Source organism: Neofelis nebulosa, chromosome 7 (assembly GCF_028018385.1).
Source record: "Neofelis nebulosa isolate mNeoNeb1 chromosome 7, mNeoNeb1.pri, whole genome shotgun sequence".
Taxonomy (NCBI): domain Eukaryota; kingdom Metazoa; phylum Chordata; class Mammalia; order Carnivora; family Felidae; genus Neofelis; species Neofelis nebulosa.
This window is the reverse complement of record NC_080788.1, coordinates 112,043,573-112,063,301: the sequence shown is the minus strand read 5'-3', so window position 1 is coordinate 112,063,301 and position 19,729 is coordinate 112,043,573. Positions and strand designations below refer to the sequence as shown.

Below are 19,729 nucleotides of genomic sequence, written 5' to 3'. Positions count from 1 at the left end.
GAAATACCTTGTAGGATCCCTTGCAGAGGTCGTAAGATCTCAGGAATAGTAAAGAGGCACACGGAGCTGACACCATGGGTTGTTTGAATTCAATTAGACCACAAAAAATTGTCAGAATTGAGATTTCGGGTCGAAAGGGTAAAAAGGCATTTCAGCAAGCTGGGTGACTTGTGGATAGTGCTGGGTCTGTAGATTTTAAATGCTGACAGTCACTGCACTACTTGTGTGTACAGCTCTTGCCCCCGCCCTCCGGGTGGTTTTAAAGGCCACAGGCAAATTGTACAAAGGGAGGAGAGGAGGTGTAAGGAGCCAAGAGCCCACACACAAGAAACAAGTAGGCTTGGGGCTCCAGGACCCAGAAAGGAAGTCCCACGTGGGTCATGGCCCCCTGAGGAAAAAGGTGACCTAGACACCAGAGTGAGAGGAGAATGCTATTTTGGTGGCTAAATGCTTAAACAGGAAATAATACAAAGTTCACAAAAGATTTGAGGCATGGAAATGGGGAGGCGGGGAGCCCAAATCCTAAAATCTGAACAAGGAATAACTGTCAACTGTTGTACATGGAGCCAGAGATGCTAAAATAAGATATCAAGGCCATTTAAAAATTATTTTCCTTTCCTCCAATAAGTACAGCTAAGAAGCAAGCTCTGCTGAGACACAGGAAGCACAGGGAGCAGAGAGGGCCACGTTCAAATGCCGCGCTGCCACTCTTTGCCCACATGTCACCTAGCGGCTCCTCACTGCCCTCCGTGCTCCTCTCTGACGGCGGGCGGAGGGTGCTGGGTGGTGCCTAGCGCCGCGCCTGGCACGTGGTCAGGGGCAGTTTTTACGGCCACCACCTGCTCGGCACTAGCTTTTCCGTGCAGGAGCCCGCCCGCGAAGGTGCCAGAGTGCAAGCCTGACCCCCCTTTGTGGCGGGAGAGCCCCGCCTCTGAGCCCTTCCCCTCCGCCCACAGACCCTGCAGAATGAGATCCTGGGCCATGCGCCACGGGTGGAGGACGTGCTGCAGAGAGGGCAGCGGCTGGTGGAGGTGGCGGAGGTCGACTGCCAGGACATCGAGGAGCGCTTAGGGTGCCTGCAGGGCTTGTGGGACACCCTGCGGGAGGCAGCAGCCGGGAGGCTGCAGCGCCTGCGGGACGCCAGCGAGGCACAGCAGTACTACCTGGACGCAGGCGAGGCCGAGGCCTGGATCAGTGAGCAGGAACTCTACATCATCTCCGACGAGACCCCGAAGGTCGGCCCGGGCTGGGGGGGGGTCAGGCTGAGGCAGTGGGGGGCAGTCACACCTGGTACCTCTGGGTGTGTGAGGATACCCGCTACAGCATACACACTGCAGTCAGGTGCCCTGTCTGCCAACTTAGATTTGACCTAACCCAAGATTTCCTCACCTTTCTCATGCCATGGATTCTGTACTGATGGACTGCCACGGGAGGGATGGGAGATGAGGTGTGTGGGATCTCTAAGGAAGTTCTCCTGGGGTCAGAAGGGTGGAGCTGGGCCTGGGAGGGTAGGAGTCAGAAAAGAACCAAGAGGAAGGTAGGATGTCGTGGGAAAGGAATCACAGGAAGGAATCATGCACAGTTTTCTTTGGGGGGGGGGGGTGGGGGGGGGGTCCCGTGAGCCTGGCTACCCCCCCTCCCCTCCCCAGTCTCGAGCACCTCCCTGAGCAGGTGCCCTGACAGCCTCTGCCTCCTAGGATGAAGAGGGCGCCATCGTGATGCTGAAGCGGCATCTGAGGCAGCAACACACGGTGGAGGAGTACGGGAGGAACATCAAGCAGCTGGCCTCCAGGGCCCAGAGCCTGCTGTCTGCAGGCCACCCTGAGGGGTGCGTGTGCACCAAGAGCGACTTGGCCGGGGCCCCACCAACCGGGATCCCTGCGGGTCCAAGTGGGAAAATAGCAACAGTTTTGGGGAAAATAGCAACAGTTTTCATGGAAACTGTGGGTTTGAGAAAACTGCTGATTGGCCCAATTCCATTTCAGGTTTCGGTTTTGTGTGAGTAACTTCAAACCGGGCCAACTAAAGCCTGATTTGCAAAAAGATCAGAAAATGCAATAGCAAAACTCCCCTCTTGGTGAACCAAGAGACCTAATCTTTCGTAGAGTTAGATTATGCTAAGAGACACTGAAGAGTAACTTCGCTTTTCTCTTTATGGTCCAGAGGATACTTCAGGATCTCACAGTGTCTCAGCAAAATCATTGTGTGGGCATGAAGGTAGAAAACCGACACCCATCTAGTTGGTTCTGCACAGATGGGGGCCCACTGGGTTGCACACCTCAGGCTGCACCTCCCACCCCGGGCTCAGCCCTGTCCTCGGCTGCCCACAGGGCATACACCGCTGTGGGGTTTCAGCATCCACCGCAGCATCTCTCAGGGGAGCCCCAGGGGTTGAGCGCTGGAGCCCGCTCATAGTGCTGCTCCTTCAGCCTCCTTGGAGGAATATGGAGGGGCTTCTTTTTTGTCTCTCTAAGCTTCCCTGGGTGATGGATAATGGTGGGAGGCACCTTGAGGCATTCTGGTCTAAGGGATGGTTCTTTTTTTCTCCCCAGCACTTCCCCGGGGAAAGCTGCTGTCATTTCTCCTGCCTTCCCTCCCCATGTATCCCTGCCACAGGCGGGAGGAGTACATCAGCTCCGCTGCGCTAGCTGCTCTGGGCTCTCTGCCTCCATCTCTGAGTGCTTTCTTGTTTTGAATTCCAGGGAACAGATCATCCGGCTTCAGGGGCAGGTGGACAAGCAGTATGCAGGGCTGAAGGACATGGCGGAGGAACGCAGGCGGAAGCTGGAGAACATGTACCACCTGTTCCAGCTGAAGAGGGAGGCGGATGACTTGGAGCAGTGGATTACGGAAAAGGAGCGGATGGCCTCTTCCCTTGAAATGGGGCAAGACTTTGACCATGTCACTGTGAGTACTCACAACTGCTTTCTCTGTCTTCCTCGAATGCCATAGTTGCAGGAGCGGTCACTCTGGGCGCACACGTGCACGTGCACACACTGCTACCCAGAGATGCAGACACCACTGTGGACTCAGGCTGCCCTGAGCAGGTGTGGGACTGTGGCTCCAGGTGCTCTGGCTGCCACTCAAGAAAGTCTGCAGCTGGGGTGATGACACCACCCCACCCCTGAGCCCCATAACCACGTTTCTGTTTACCCCGTGTCCAGCTCCTCCGGGACAAGTTCCGGGACTTTGCCCGGGAGACTGGGGCGATTGGGCAGGAACGGGTGGACAACGTGAACATCATCATCGAGCGGCTCATCGACGCAGGCCACAGCGAAGCGGCCACCATCGCCGAGTGGAAGGATGGGCTGAACGAGATGTGGGCGGACCTGCTAGAGCTCATCGACACGCGCATGCAGCTGCTGGCCGCCTCCCATGACCTGCACCGCTACTTCTACACGGGCGCCGAGATCCTGGGCCTCATCGATGAGAAGCACCGTGAGCTGCCCGAGGACGTGGGGCTGGACGCCAGCACTGCCGAGTCTTTCCACCGGGTGCACACTGCCTTTGAGCGGGAGCTGCAGATGCTGGGCTTGCAGGTGCCTTCTGTCCCTTGCTGCCCACCTGCAGGCTCCAGGGACCTGCCTTTCACATCTTCCCCATGACCAGGCCCCCGGGGGCGTCGAGGCCTCTCTGGCTTCTAGAGGTGAAACCTCTAGAATGGACACCAGGAAATTTCACCTCCTAAGAAAGGCGACAGCTCGGGGCAAAAAGGCAGGGAGCTGCAGCTTTCAGACATTCCTTAGCTTCAGAAGTAGTTCTTCAAACTGAATCTTCAGAAAAGCCCAACGCAAAACATACCTTAAAATGTTCTTTCTCTGGTCGTATAACAGTGTTACGAACGAGCATATATGTATGTTCCTTTTCTAGCACCAGTATGGGTATAAGCAATCTATTTAGGCACTGAATCCTCATTGCCACCCCCTGAAGTAGCTTCTAACATTATCTGCATTTTATAGATGAGGAAAGCAAGGCATAGAGAGAGTGAACAAGTTGGCTGGGAACACATAGATCAACAGTGGAGCCAAGATTCAGATCCTGGCAGTCTGGCTGTAGACACCATGCCCTCAGCCACCAGGCTGTTTGGTCTTTCTCTATGGGAGCTGGAGGGACCCCAAGATCTGCTTAGACCCCCCTCTTCCCATCACTGGAAGGCCTCCAAGGCACCTCTGAAGGTCCATAGGGCTCCACAGAACTTGATGTGATTGAAAGGGTGAGAGCAAAGGATCTTAATGCCAGGGCCTCGGCAGCCTTCCAGAGAGACTGGAAGAGAAGCTAGCTATGGAATCCTGCACCCACCCATCAGGGTTCAGGGATGGGATGCCAAGGCAGGTTGGGCCCTGGTTCACCCAAGAGAGGACCTCCCAGGAATTTGTCCAGCTGGAGATAGGGTCTATCATGAGGCTCTTGTGCCTTGTGGATGCCAGAGCCCCTGAGGTGGGCACAGCCTGCTGAAGTCTCAGGAATAAGGCTTCATTGTGCTGGGACTGGCCCCAGACAGGGGGTCCGGTACAGCCCCTTCCTCAGAGAGGCGGCATGCTGAGTGGTTAAGAACAGGAACTCAGGAGCATACCCCCAGTCTGCACCCCTCTTCTACTGTGAATGACCTCAGGCCAGTCACCAAGCCTCCCTGTGCCTCAGTTTCCTCGTCTCGAAACCAGGGATCACAATAGTACCTCTTTCATGAGATGGTTGTAAAGATTAAGAAAGTAATAAATAAGAAAATGTTTAGAACAGTGCCTGGCACATAGTTACTCCCATTAATTCTAGGGAGATCAAAGGGCATAGGGTCCCTTCCACTCCTGTATCCTCCTCAAAGCCCCAGGGATGGCATGGGTCCATAGAGGCCAAAACAAGGTGCCTTTTCCCCCAGTGTTGGTGGGAGGCTGAAGATCTTGCCTTCTAGAAGAGCCCTGGGGAGGGAGACCAGGAGGAGACAAATCCCTTGCCCTTGCCCATCAGAGGCCCAAGACACGTCTTTCTGGAGAACAACGTCCAATTTCGCCCGACCACAGGTACAGCAGTTCCAGGACGTGGCCACCCGCCTGCAGACAGCATACGCTGGGGAAAAAGCAGATGCCATCCAGAACAAGGAGCAGGAGGTGTCTGCTGCGTGGCAAGCACTGCTCGACGCCTGTGCGGGACGCCGTACCCAGCTGGTGGACACGGCAGACAAATTCCGCTTCTTGAGCATGGTCCGAGACCTCCTCTCCTGGATGGAGGGCATCATCCGGCAGATTGAGACCCAGGAGAGGCCCAGGTAAGGGGGACGTCCTCAAGGCAGCCCTTCTCCTCAGCCACTTGGTCCCAGAGGCTGGCAGACCAGTGTGCTGCCCTCGGGGCACTACTCCTCCTTGGAGAGACAGTCCTGGACTGTGGGGGCACCTGAGGCTGGGCCTGGGCAGAAACTGAGTGGCTCAGCTTCTAGTGGGGGGGACCAAGCACTTCAGAGTGAAGGGAGCCCTGAGAGTGGCGAGGAAGACCTCTGCCATTCAGATCTGATGGCAGGGCGAGGACCACAGCTGTCAGTGAAAAAAAGCACTTCACGTACCCAAAGCTGGGCAGGTCCGAGACTGTGCACTCTTCCCCCCAGTGCTGGGCTGGGGAGCTCAGGAAGGAGCTCATTGTCCATGAAAGGCAATGGTCACCAGCCCACCTCTGTCCCTGTGTCCTAGGCTGCCCATCCTGATGGCCAAGCCTTTATATTTAACATTGTTACCCTGGAGTAATTCACATACCGTAGAATTCAGCCTTTTAAAGTGCCCCATCCAGGGGGTTTTTTTGCAACCATCACCACAATCCAAGTTTAGAAGATTTTCGTCACCCCTAAAAGAGACCCTGTACTCTTTGGCAGTCATCACCCCATGATTTCCTCCTCCCCCAGCCCCTGGTGACCACGAATCTGCTTTCTGTCTCTCTAGATTTGCCTATACTAGACTGCTCATAGAAAAGGAATTCTACATTATGTGGTCTTTCATGATTGGCTTCTTTCACCTGGCACAATCTTTCTAAGGTTCATCCATGTTGTAGGATGTGTCGGTACTTTATTCCTTTTTGTTGTCAAATAATGTTCTCAGGCTTCTTTGGGGGTTCCCAAATCCCCCACCTATCCCATGCCAACTGACCAACGGCAGACACCAGGGCATCAGTGTTCCTGCTGGGGCTAGGCTGCCCAGAGAGAGAGGAGGAAGTGTGTTCAGACTCTCAGGCAGGCAGGGGGTGGCCCTCTCCAGTCAGGACTTGGCATCAGGCAGGCCAGAGTCACCCAGAGTTTCCTTCTTCCCCCAAACTCCCTCCTCGATTCCTGACCCTCCCCCCTTCCCCAGGGACGTCTCCTCGGTGGAGCTCCTCATGAAGTATCACCAGGGCATCAAGGCAGAGATTGAAACCCGGAGCAAGAACTTTAGCGCCTGCCTGGAGCTGGGCGAGTCCCTGCTGCAGAGGCAGCACCAGGCCTCGGAGGAGGTGAGAAGGACAGTGGGGTGAAGATGAGCCCCTCCGTGTCCTTGCCCTCACTCTTGCTGGGCCAGACAGCTTCCTGGGGAAGGTGCTGGGGGCCATGGTTTCTCTGAGGAGACTCCTCTTTCTTTCACTCATGGAGCATCAGGGCTGTGTGCAGGCCCAGGGATTAGAGCCTCACCAAACCCATCCAAGGTTGGCAGCTTAGCAGTGGAGAGCAGTCTCACAACCCGCCTAACCAACCATGACATGCACATATGTGGGATTGGCAACACCCATTTCCTAGGGTGAGGCACATGTGCCTCAGAGAGGTTAAGTAACTTGCCCAGGGTTGCACAGCTGGCAAGTGGCAGGGCCAGACTTGAAGCCAGATCCATGTGACCAAACCCAGCATGCTTTGCAGGATCCATTTGCATACCATCCCAGACAGGGGAAAGGTTTCCCAAAGCCTGAGTGATTCTCCCTTCCTTCCCCCAGATCAGCGAGAAACTGAAGCAGGTGCTCTACAGGAGGAAGGAGATGAACGAGAGGTGGGAGGCCCGCTGGGAGCGGCTCCGCATGTGTGAGTACCTCTGGGACCCCGAACCTGCGGGGTAGGGGGTGCAGATGCCTGCTGAGGTAGGGGCACAGAGGGGTGACTTTCACTGCCTGGAGATGAGCCCCCGCCCCCTGTAGCACCATTCATCTGCAAGGTTCTGGGGTCCACACAGACCTGTGTGGACAGGCTGCTGGAAGCCCACCTCTCACCCGCCAGCATGCCTTCTCCCTGCTCGCCCTCGGGCTCGCCCAGGTCTGGGTAGAACCTGAGCTGAGAAGGTGCTGCCGCCTCATCCCAGGCTGGTGTCCCTGTAGAGCTGTAATCTGGGGGTGGGGGGTGGTCACGGGGTAAAGCTCTAGAGCTTCCTGCATGTTTGATCTGAGGCGTGTCAGGCACAGAAAGAGCTCTGTCCTCCTCAGCTGGCGACAGGAGAGGTGGAAAACCCTGCCACTCAGGGAGGAGGCACGCACAAGCCAGGAAGGCCTACAAGGGCCCATGGCTGCTTGTGCATGATTATGTGAGATAGCTGCGGGCTGGGAAGAGAGGGTGTTCAGGGCAAAAGGCTGCTCCTCAAGAGGAGACCTCTAAATTACATTTTGTTTTCAAATTCGAGTTCTGATTAACGTGTTTTTCAAATGTAACTCTGGGTAGAGATGAGGAAGGGGCCTGGTGTGGCGTGGGGATAGAGTGGTTTCTGGCGCAGGTCACCATGGAGCAGGGTGTCCGCGTAATTCACCGGCACCCGTGCGGGCCTCCTGCCTGACCGCTAGCTCCCTGTCTGCTGAGCAGCCCCCCATTGGGTGCTAACAGGCCCCTGGGCCTTGTGGGGGTATCTGTGGCTTGTTCCCCGTGGCAGTACTGGAAGTGTGCCAGTTCTCGAGGGACGCCTCTGTGGCCGAAGCGTGGTTGATCGCCCAGGAGCCCTACCTGGCCAGCCGGGACTTTGGACACACGGTGGATAGTGTGGAAAAGCTTATCAAGAGGCATGAAGCCTTTGAGAAATCCACAGCCAGCTGGGCGGAGCGCTTTGCGGCCCTGGAGAAGCCCACTACGGTGAGCTGGGAACGGGCGCTGGGAGGCTCTCAGCAGCCACCCCTTGGGGGGGAGGTGGTTATCTCAAGTCAAGAACTCTGAGCCCATTATTAGGCACCCATGGACAGTGTAAGAGGCTTGGCAAGGGGGAGAGTGGGAAGGAAATGGGAGAGGTAGAAAGTACTTTTGAATGTGAAAGGCAAAAGGGGTATTTTCAAAAGGAACAAGCACCAGGTGTATTGGGAGCCATCTGTAAAGTTGGTCTAATGGCAAGCTCTTCTCTGTGACTGCTCTGATACTCTGGGCCTTTTTCTTCCCCTAGCTTGAGCTAAAAGAACGCCAGACCCCAGAGAGACCTGAGGAGGAGCCTGGGTAAGTATGGCGAGGGCCAGGCGGTAGACCCAGCAGGAGCATTCTGCCAAGGAGGATGGGTGGGAAGGGAGAAGGAGGGTACTTTTTTAATCAGAAACAGGCCCCCTGATGTTTTAACAGTGCACATGTGACCTCTCACACCTGGGCCACTAGCCAGAGAAATCTGGAGTGTCTGTAGCTTAAAGGCAGAGAGGAGCTTTTGTTTCCCTCGAATCTAGGGGTACAGGCAGAAATGGGTAGAGAGCAGTGGCTGCTGAAGAATCACCTCCCCTGCTCTGGGCACCACCTGCACACATGCCTGAGAGGCCATTTTGTGCACGACCATGTCCATTTCTGAAGTATCTGCCATAACTCTTCAGATTAAGCAGCTCCTTGCTAAGTGCCTGTTGCCAGGAGGCCTGGACCAGGAGATAGCTGATGTGTGTGCCTTGGGGGTAGGCATCGGCCTCAGGGAGGTGGTTTCTTTTTTTTTTTTTTTTTTTTTTTTTTTTTAATTTGAAAGTAGTCGTTTAGAACGGGGGAGGGGCAGAGAGAGAGGGAGACACAGAATCGGAAACAGGCTCCAGGCTCCGAGCCATCAGCCCAGAGCCTGACGCGGGGCTCGAACTCACGGAGTGCGAGATCGTGACCTGGCTGAAGTCGGACGCTTAACCGACTGCGCCACCCAGGCGCCCCAGGGAGGTGGTTTCTAAAGAGGGGCTGTGTCCTCTCTAGGCCTCAAGAGGAGGAAGGCGAGACAGCAGGGGAGGCTCCCCGAGGTCCGCATCGCGCAGCCACCGAGAGGACATCCCCGGTCAGTTTCCTGTCTGGTTTGTCTGGTTCCTGGGAGTCATTGCTGCCAGAACCTGCTCATCCCTACTAGGCTCAGCCGAGGCAGAAGGCGAGGACAGGCGCACACCACCCAGCCTTCCAGACTCCTCCTTCAGATCAGTCTTCCTTTTTAACTTAGGTTTCCTTAATCTCTAGAATAATTGGCCTCCTTCCTTCAACCCAGAAGAAACTGACATGCCCGCCCACTCATATGACTCTATTAGTTTGGTATTATCTAGTCTAATAAATTTTATTGTATAAATACATCACCATCTACATTAGGGGAAACAGTTTATCCAGGGAAGGTTTATTTTTACACATCATTCTTTTTCCCATTTTCCCTCTCAGTCCATCCTTCACACAGTAGGCCCTGAACACGCACACGCGTGCACACACACATACACACACACACACACACACACACACACACACACACACACTCTCTCTCTCTCTCTCTCTCTCTCTCTGTCTCTCTCACATGCACAAATAGACCATCTGATCCCGCCTGTGCCAGCCACAGACATTTAGGGCAGTGGAGCGGGGACAGCCACCCTCTAGGAGATCCCTCCCTCCTACACAGAGCCTCCTTCCCTTTGCTGCTCCCAGGCCTGATGCCTGTGAGTCAGTGAGTTTGGATATGGAGCTGGCTCTGAAGCAGGAACAGACTTCAAGGAGCTGTGCAGGACTGAAGGAGAGCACCAGGCTTCTGGGTCACAGGGCCAGTCCCCCAAACTTGTAGGAATGTAGGGTGCATCAGAGTCCTGGCTGACGGAGGTGTTGGGAGGGTCCAAGACAAACCAGCTGCTGGAGGCTTGGGGCACAAGTCTTCAGGAAGGAATAGGTCCATAAGCTGAAAAGACCCAGGGTGTCTGTACCGGGAGCCGGGTAAGGCTGTAACCTAGGTTTTGGAGAAATGCCCTGGGGAGCGGCGGAGAAGAAGACAAGACTTCGGCACGTGCCTTGCATGGCTCACCAATGCATGCACCCCACCTCTCTAGTTCCCCAGTAAAGCTTGCCTGAACCTTTAAGGGAAATTGGCATTCTAGGTGGAAATTTCTGATACGTGCACCACCCCAGAAAAATGCACATACAGTGATTATTTCCTGTGCACAATCCCTGTCAGGTCTGTCAGCCCTTCTCACACCCCTGAGAGCCACACACACTCACACTCACACACTCTTCCACACTCTGAGCTCCCTCTGCTGCCTCCAGCCTGGCCGGAGTCCCTTTCTGAGCTGCACCAGCCCTTCATGTCCAGCAGAGGGCATTCCTGGGCTCCCAATGGAGGGTCCTTCCCAGAAGTGCCCTCTGAAGCTCCCATCACCGCATGTGGGATCTCTGGCGGACTTGGTCCCAGCCCCTTTTGCCTGAAACAGCCCCCGCCGGAAGGAGAGAGAACTTGAGGGCTTCCCGAACTGTGGACACTGGGGCTGGGACTGTCCGGCACCTCCTGTGCTTCGGCTGTGCGTCCCTGTGTGTCTTTACGTGCAGTGGTGTCCCCGGTCTGCGGGCTCCTTTGTGGCCACCTGAGCAACTCCATTGTCTGTGTCATGTACGTCTGTGCAAATGTAATTACGTGTGCGTCAGAGCTGCCTCCATCCAACACCTGAATGTCCCTGGGTTTGGGGGAATAAAACCTGCTTGGACCTGAGTATCTCTGGAAGGTGGGAACGAACCCACATCTGAGACCCTTCCCAAGAGCCAGCCACTCCGTCAAATGGGAGGATGCCTGTGTTTGCTACAGGAAGAATCCAGATGGCAAATCAAGTGAATACCAGGCCTGAGGCCTCATGGAAACAAATTTCCTGCTGCTTCTGCTTTCTGAGCCCTTTGTTGGGTTTTATGAGGATCTACAAAACTCCAAGGGAGGGTGTGATACCCAGTCGGTCTTTGATATGAGAAGAGAGGAAAATGGGTCCCACACAGGCTGGGACACCTTTTCAGAAACCACTGGCCTCTCCCAGGAAGGGCTGGCAGTGTGCTGAGCCTTCTCCCCGGCCGGGCCTGGGTTAGGGTGGCTCTCACGCTGTCCCATGTGTGTGGTCTGGTGTGGGTGCCCTGTAGAATCGATCATGTGGTGCTGCTTTATGTGAAACCCATCACTAGTGCATGCTGGCTTCCTGCTTGGGGGAACAGATGGGAGTGGACCAGACACCTGCTACGCACCACGGGTGGCCACCCTGCAGGCCCCAGCTCGGTACCCCCCCTTTCCAGGTGTTTGCAAAAGCACATGCAGATACACACACGGACTGGAGTGCATTCCACGTCCATCTTTTCCTCAAATACATCATTGTACAATTGATTGCCTCCCTCACCACCTTTCCACATCAGAGCACGTTCTGGTAAAAAAAAAAAAACTGGTCCTTTCATACAGGTAAGTATGTAAGTGTGTGCGTGAGGCCAAGCAGAAAAAAATAAGATCACAAAAGCCAAAACTTCTGGAGTGGAAGTCAGGACATTGGGTTCTAGTCCTTAATGCTGCTAGAACCTTCCTGTATGATTTTATACAAACCACCTAATTGTCCTGGGTCTCCTCACCCTTATAAAGCCCTCTTTGGGATTGCAGAAAGTCCAGAACATTCCTGTATATCAACAATATACTTAAATAAAGGGAGGGGCTGGGAGAGATGGGTTTCCCCACTTTCCTCTGGTCCCATCCTTAATTCTAAGGAGCCTGTTAGCTTGTCAGGTGCTAGCTGGTATGAGGCTGGATGGGAAAGAAGAGGCAAAGGGCTGGGGTATTTGCCTTTGTCCTTGGCTTGGGAAAGAGAGGCAGGGTTGGGCCTCAGCTCCCGCCAAAGTCTATGCCCTGAAGATGGCCCCGGGGCACTGGATGGGGGCCTGGCAGCAGGCTGAGCGTTCCCCTTCCTCTCAGTGCCTGGCACTGTCACCCCAGTACCCCCTGCCTGTATGTGTCCCTTCATCCTGGGGGTGGCTGTGGGAAGGGCCTGGGGTTCTTGCTAAGCATTCTCCTCTCCCAGGCCCTGGGTGCCTCAGAATCCCCAGTGCATCTGCAGGGAGGTGTTGATTGTTGAAAGGTTGTGATTGATTTCACGGGGGAAAATGGTACTGCAGAGGATCCAGGTCATTTCAGATCACTCCAGGCTTAAAGGTCCCAGCCAACAGTGCTGGGATGTCTTCTGTGCATGGCATCCGGTTCTTGGCTTTGGGGTGGGAATTGGGGCCTGCTTGAGGAATTCTCCCAACGGGACAGCTGTGACAATGTGAATGGCATCCCTGAGAGGTACTGGTGCTCTGAAGGGCTGTGACAACAAGAAAGAGGCAGTCTTCAGTGTTCACCATGTGGTCGTGCCCTGTCAGCCTCTGGAACTTGAGGCTACTCTGGAAAGCAACTGCTGGGTGCTGGTCATTATCAGGTCCCTTCATCAGGTTGTCAGGAAAGATTCTTACCCAAGTGCAGCTCACAGACGTCACTCTTATCATGACCTTCCAAGACTGCCTGCAGCTGGCTGCCTGGGAGAGGACGGGCATCTCATTGGGGGTAAATGTGGGGAGTCTAGGTCCCTCGCCTCTCCCTTCCAGAATTTCAGAGGTTGCTGTAGCTTGAGGGCAGTAACCAGCGCTTGGAAATGGGAGGGACGTGCCCCAGGGGCTGAGTGGGCATACCTTTCGGAAGGTGCCTGGCTGGCTCCAGCAGCTGTCGCCCTTACCCCCACCCCCCACCCCCCAAGCTCTCCTCAGAACAGCCCTCCTGGCAGGCAACCTGAAGCTGTAATCAGCAACCAGAGGCCAGGCTCCACGTCCTTGGATGGAAGGGATGTGGGGATGTGTGGAGCAGCTGTGTCTCTTCTTGCCCGAGCAAGTGTTCCAGTCCTTTCTCCCCGCCCCGTGAGGCCCAAAGGAACTGCTTGCTGCTTCAGGCATTTTTCAGCCTGTGCGAATCCTATTTGTTCCTAATGAGCAGAAGGGACCTGGAAAGGTCTCTGTTTTCCCCTAAACCTGGGCGTGGCCCTGTCTCCCCAGGATGCCTGAATCAGTGGGTGTGGGGGGCGGTGGGGAGGGGTCTGCTTACAGTCTGGCACTGCACCCTGATACTCCAGGCTCTTTCTGGACCTGTGTCCACCACTGGGTGTGCCCAGCTTTCCATGCTGTGGCCACATGTGATCTTCCTGGCCTGGCTGCTCCAAAGGCTGCCTCTGCATTCTTCCTTCCAAGCTGTGTTTCAGAGCATCCCAGATACTGATGGACTCAGGACGGAACTCCGTTAACATTGGAGGCATCTCAGAAAAGGGGTTTGAAGCTGCCAACTTGACCACTGGGTGTAAGATCTGGAGGGGAGGGGGCATCTTCTAACTCTTTTTAGTCTTTCCGAATCACAGCAGGATGGAGGAGCCACCAGCTTCTCCAGGGCAGGCCCGGAAGAGCCGGTGGTAGGAATGGTGAAGACCGCTCCCAAGGAAGCCTCCCATCCACGAGGGCGGTGGACCAGGTCCTCCCCTCCCTGTTTGAGGGGACCCTGCACACTCCCCTCTCCTTTCCCCTCACTTCACCTGGTGGCTCCTCCTGTCATCTTCCCTGGTTTCCCAGTTGTCATCTCAGATGGACTGATGGCTCATCCCATCTCTCCACCCCAGCTGCTCCTGCCTTCCCTCTGGAGGCATTTGTCTCTGCTCGCCCTGAGTTCCCATCTCTTGATTTCTTTGGCTGCTCTCAACTCAACAATCTTTTTCTTCTCTTGTAAACAGCTGTCTTCTGAACAGTCTTCCCAACCTGCCTGCCCACAGTCCTCCCCACCCCTTACCCAGAGGACAAGCATCCAGACATCAGACACTGGGGGAGAGTGCAATTCTCGGCTGCAGAAGTGGCCAGCTTCCCCCCACCCCAGTTGAAGCACGACTTGGTTGCCTAAGGCATCCAGCAGTAGGTGTCGTCCAGCACCAAGCCCCTCTTCTGGCCCGTTCAGGTGTTTTCTGACTCGTCTTACAAATGCAGAGCAGGAACCACATTGGTAGGTGCTCTCCTCTGGAGCAACAGTACCCCGCCCCTTCTGCAGCAGGATTCCGTAGGAGGAAGCGACCAGACAGCTCTGCTTCAACTCCTCACTCACTAGATGTGTGGCTGAAGAAGTTACTCCTCCCTGACCCCACTTTTCCGAATCTGTAAAATCGGATAGGGATGATACCTGCCTCAGACTGTGAGGATCGGAAGAGAGAATGTAGGTAGAACATCTGGCACCTAGTAGATTATTTCCAGTCTTCATTTTTTGTCTGTCCCTCACTACAGTCCTTCATCTTCTTAAATGAAGCATCCTCCATGTGAATTCTAACACCCATTGCCAGAGCCCTCCCAAACCAGCCTTCCTGGAGCATCTCTCCCTAGATACCCCTGCGTATACACTCTGGGCTGAGTCCCTGCCGTGAGATCAGCAGGCAAGACGATCGCATCACAAGGAGGAATGGCCTCTTCCTGGGTGCACCCTCACACCCTGGTTCTCACTTATCAGTATCTCCTTTAGGGACAAGCCCCCTCACTTGCGTTTCCTTGCTTGTTAATACATCTGGGCTCACTGAGCATCTTCTAGAAACTCCAAAACACCCTGTGGTCACAGGCCAGGTTATTTTTCTCCTGGGGACTGGAGTGTTGTCTGTCTGCTGTCTTCTACACCCCCGGCCGGGCATGGAAGCACACCTCCATCTCCTTTAGTCCAGAGCAGAAATGTACCCATCTTGTCCCCCTTCTTCTCCCATTCTTGAGCCTCCTTTGTGGAGAAGAACCTCAAGGCTCTGCCTACTTCCCCTACCCAAGCCAGCTTCCTAGGAAGGCAATATGCTAAAAAGTCAAGCTGAAAAGACCCTGAAAAGGTGGCCATTTCCTGCCCGTCAGGAACCGGGGCCTCTCCCTGTTTGACTGCAATCCTGAGAGATCCTAAAAGCTCTCCTGCCTGTGCCTTTCCTCCCCTGATGTCCCCTACCAGCAACCAATGCTGCCTGCCCCCTGCCCTCCTCTGACATCATGATCCCAGCAGCCAGCTCACACGCCCTCCTTTCAGATGTCTCTGCTTCACCCACCTGTTCCCCAAACCTCCATGCTACAGGCAGCACCCTCCTATATCCCAGCCCCCACCTTGGCCCATTCTCCTGCAGGCTGTCACCTCCACTTAAAGTCTAGACTCCCCAGCTGCTCCAGCCTGACACCTAGAATTTCCTCCAGTCCCCCTCTTTGAGTGTCCCCAGCTCCAGTGGGTGGTGTTTCCAGGCTAGGCACCCTCAGCACTGTAGCTATAATCTGTGCATCTTCCTTGTGATCTAAGGGCTGAAGCAGCAGGCCTTCCACCTTACAACACAGAGGACAGAAGGGACTCTTAGACCATCTCTCCAGGGCCCTTCGGCAGAACCTGCCTCTCCCTACAGCCACACAAGTAGCCAGCTCTGGGCCACAGCCCCTCCCCTATAGGGCAAGGCAGAATCTCCATATGAAAGTATGGCACATTTTGGGGGGCAGCAGCAGGACGACGGTCACCACCTCCCCTCCCTTCCCCAACTTTTAGAAGACAGCATGAAGATTTCCTCCTGGAGCCTGGGAAAGGAAGGTCCCTCTGGCCAAAACCACGCCCCATCTTTCTCATCTGTGGCTCCTTCCTTAGCCCAGAAGAGTAGCGCTGCCAGCTCTGGGCCTGGGAGGCAGCCAGCAGCCGCCAGACACTTCTACCCCTCACCCTCACCCTCACCCTCAGCTCCTTCTCAGCCTTGGCCTTCAGGGCAGTCTATTCCACATGAATAGTCAAGGGCACAGAAGAAATGTTTGCATACATTGGAAACTCCCATTTTCTAAAACAAACCTGTGACCTGGCCATTTAACTTTTGATCACACAGGCCAGGTCCTCTGAATTGTACGTACCTGCTAGGGGATGTGGGTCAGGCACTCATTAGGAGGAAGCAGAAGAAAGGTTGAGATTAAGTTGGGAGGCAGTCCTGGAAAAATCTGCCTTTTTTTTTTTTTCAGAGGACAGTGCAGAAATGTTAAGAGAATGTAAGTATAGGAAGAATATGTGGACAGTGCCTAGTAAAACCAGTCCTAGGAGGGTAGAGGCTGAGAGGCAAATGTGGCAGAGGGTCTTCTCTGACACCCCATGGCAGGTGCAGGGAACACCCTGGCCCGGGATGAAGGGGAGCAGTGCAGCCAGATGGAGAGGTAGGGGGTGGAAAGAGGCTTTACCTTCTGCATTAATAATCTGCCTCCCAACCTTTATACCCAAGTCAGAGGTTGGCTTGATTGAGTCCAAAGAAAAAGCCCAAACCCAGGCTCCCAGGCTCATCCCTGCCAACTTTGCCCTTCTACCCTGCTAGATGACCCAGGCAGTGCTTTGAGGCCTCTAAATCCCTGTGGCCGGTGCTAGCTCACTGCAGACACTTGAACATACAAGTACTGCAGATGTGTAAAGAGGAGTGTGAACCAGTCACAGCGCTCAAGGGGCTCTAAGGAAAAGATGAAAGACCTAACAATGTGATAAAAACTCAGGTTTTCTAATTCTGGAGTGCATGCTCTTTTGACACCTGTTAGCTGTGTGGCCTTGGGTAAGTCACTTAACCTCTCTGAGAATAGATTTCCTTGTAGATTGAAGGCAGTAGACTAGGTTAGTGGTTTTCAAACTTTTCAGTCATGTTATCCTTTATTTAAATGAGATCTTACTGGACTGCCAACTTAAAAACTGTTTATTGGACTGTCCTAATTTGATGGAATACAAACATGACCAGCTTTATCTTTCCTCCAATCACTGCCTCAGACCTCTCCATTGAGCCTCTCCTTCTATTCCTTCGTACCATCTCAGGCAATCCTTGGTCACTTCCATCTGCTGAAAAGCCTACCCAGTCTGTTTCAGTTTAAATCTTCAATCTGCTATCCAGTGTAGTGTCCACATTCTCTCATCCTCCATTTCTCTATTTCAGGTTTGATCCATGGTCTAAAGGACCCACAATGGGGAGCACAGGGTCTCTGCTCTTCTCTGGCTACTCCAGGCCTCCACCTTCAGTTGTGGGGCAAGAAGTAGGGAGTAGAAAAGGGGGCAGTCTCTACTGCGTGGGGAGGTTCTGATCCTCCTGGGTGATGTCCTTGGTCCTTCAGGCATCCAGACGTGGCATAGGACCCTTCCCACCTGGTGCTGTGAGGTCTCCAATAGTCAGGCCTTGGAGACAGGGTCCTGGCCAGATGGCTCAAGCTAGGCTGCCTGCATTGGTGCCCATTTGGCACACACTCCTCTGTGCCCTACCTGGCAGGGAGAGGCTGGCTGCCTCCCCTGTTACCCTCATCCATCCTCCCCTCTTCTGCAACAGGGCACAAAGGCAGATTACCAATGCCTCTGCGTTGGTATAGGTCGGCTGGGGTATAGGTCGGCTCCCCTTCTCCTGGGCATGGAGGCCCCTCGTTGGGCTGGGTAGGGGCAGGAGCATCCCACCCTGCAAAGGGAAGTGCAGAGAGGTAAAAGCCACAGCTTTTCCCTGGGGCGATGGCTCCTAACCTGGGGTTCTCCACTTCAGCATTAGCATGAAAAGCTTATTCAGAAATACCAATGTGCTGACCCCACTCCAGGGTGTATTTTGAAGTTGGGGACTGTAGAAGGCAACCAGGGTTAGGAAGCACTGCCCTACTCCCAACAAATCCCTGTCCAGTGGTGGGAGCAGGGCCAGTTGGTCCTGCACCTTGACCCGGGAGGATCTAGGTTCTCCCTTTGTAAGGTGATAGGGGGACTGAGGGCCTGACCCCTTAGCTCCGGGGCCTTAGCCAGAGCAGGTACCAGCAGAGTTCCCATTCAACGCTCCAGTTGAATAGCACCTTTCTTATGCAATCTTGCCAGAGCCTATATACAACTCAGTTGGAGTCGGAGCACCTCTGCTGAAGCAGGGGTGGGGGGCCTGGAACCAGCAGTGATCCAGGGCTTTGCCAGCTGCATTGGAAACCCCCAGCAGTGAAATCATCACCTAGGCCCCTCAGCTCATTCTAAGAACCTCCTGTCACTATGTTGAAAGGTGAGGGAGTGGGAATGGAACCAGAGGCATGGGTGGGGTCTAAGAGAAGCAGACCAGGTGGCTCAGCAAATCAAGGGAAAACCAGGAGGCACACAGCAGTAAGGAAGCAAGGTCAGGAGGGGGCCTCAGACTTCCCAATCCTGCCCAGTAGCCACCCCTGGGTCTGAACCCCCAGCAAGGTGTGCTCCTCCCATATGACCCTGAGCAGGGGGAAGAAGAGAGGCAGTGGCCTCAGGACCTGCAGCCGCCACCCCCTCCAGGGCCACAGGAGGAGAAATCCAGTGGGGATGAGAGGCCCACCACCGAGCCTCTCTATAAAGTCCTGGACACGCCTCTGAGCGAGGGTGACGAACCTACAACGCTGCCAGCCCAGCGGGACCACGGGTACAGCGTGCAGATGGAGGGCTACCTGGGCCGAAAGCATGACCTGGAGGGGCCCAATAAGAAGGCATCCAACAGGTATGAGGCAGGGGCCACCTGCTGGGAGGGGGGGGGGGCGGTTCCCAAGGACTTCACCAACAGAGCCTCAGCAGCATGGGTCTGTGTTGGGAGAGAGGGTGCCCTTTGTCTCTGGTCTGAGCACCCCTTTGGGCCAGCCTAGGGGCTACTTGGCACGATGGGAAAAGCCTATCTTCAGTTCCAGTCCTGAGTTCAAATCCTACGCCCTCGTACAAGTTACTCAGCCTTCGTTTCCCCGTTTGCAAAACAGGGATAACGATGATGATAGCATGCCTCTTGGGTACAGATACTGAGCCTGACACAGAGTAGGTTCTCAATAATACTAGTTTTTCTTAATCCAGGGCTGGGTAACAGGTAGGTACGTCTTGGCAGTAACAACATATCCTTGACCAAGTCCCACTTTTTAACAAATCTGGGCCTCAGTTTCCCCCGCTGTAAAATAGGAGAGGAAGAAGAAAGGGGTTGGCATACATGCCTCCTGGAGGTCCCTCCCAGTGCTGTCATACAGCAATTCTGTGACCCTGAGGAACTCATTCGAAGGCTGTGCCCTTTCCTGGCCCTGAGGCAGTTATGTCCTTGAATTCGGTCTGTCCAGAGCTGCCTCTATCCAAGGTCCCTGGGGGCCTCTGTTTTTTGGGGAGCTTTCCAGGGTCCCAGGGACACAGGACAGCTTTGAGAGGTTGAAGCAGCCACATTCCCAGGGCTCCAGGGCTGCATACAGAGCCCGTACTGGGGAGACAGGCTAAAAAACGAATTCAAATTTCAAAAATGAATTTGGGGGACCAACCACCCTGAAGAAGTCTATTGTTTATACAGAGTCCACCAGAAAAGGAGAAACTGAGCACCTGCCATGCTAAAATCTTCACAACTGCTCTGTGCTATTGAAGATTCTATTTTCCAGATAGAAAAACAGAATTTCAGAGAAGTTAAGTCATTTGTTTAAGGCAGGATAAGACCCAGGTCCTTCTCAGCAACTGCCTTACTTGGGCTACAAGCTCAAGGAAGGTGGTGAGGGCTAGAGGAAAGGTCCCTGACCCTTCCTGGAGGATCTCCCTCTGGGTGTCAGAAAGCTGGG

General features: G+C 54.5%; 1 protein-coding gene across 2 annotated transcripts in view; it reads left to right on the top strand.

Moving 5' to 3' along the window:
* Positions 1-19,729, top strand: part of SPTB (spectrin beta, erythrocytic) — a 129,250-nt gene that overhangs the window by 104,659 nt on the left and 4,862 nt on the right. For both annotated transcript variants that reach the window (XM_058739320.1, XM_058739319.1), the window contains 11 exons: positions 957-1,235; positions 1,698-1,828; positions 2,703-2,907; positions 3,165-3,539; positions 5,016-5,260; positions 6,327-6,465; positions 6,937-7,021; positions 7,854-8,050; positions 8,352-8,401; positions 9,116-9,194; positions 18,404-18,654. In XM_058739320.1, the coding sequence (XP_058595303.1) occupies positions 957-1,235; positions 1,698-1,828; positions 2,703-2,907; positions 3,165-3,539; positions 5,016-5,260; positions 6,327-6,465; positions 6,937-7,021; positions 7,854-8,050; positions 8,352-8,401; positions 9,116-9,194; positions 18,404-18,654 (2,036 nt within the window). The remainder of the gene's footprint in view (positions 1-956; positions 1,236-1,697; positions 1,829-2,702; positions 2,908-3,164; positions 3,540-5,015; positions 5,261-6,326; positions 6,466-6,936; positions 7,022-7,853; positions 8,051-8,351; positions 8,402-9,115; positions 9,195-18,403; positions 18,655-19,729) is intronic.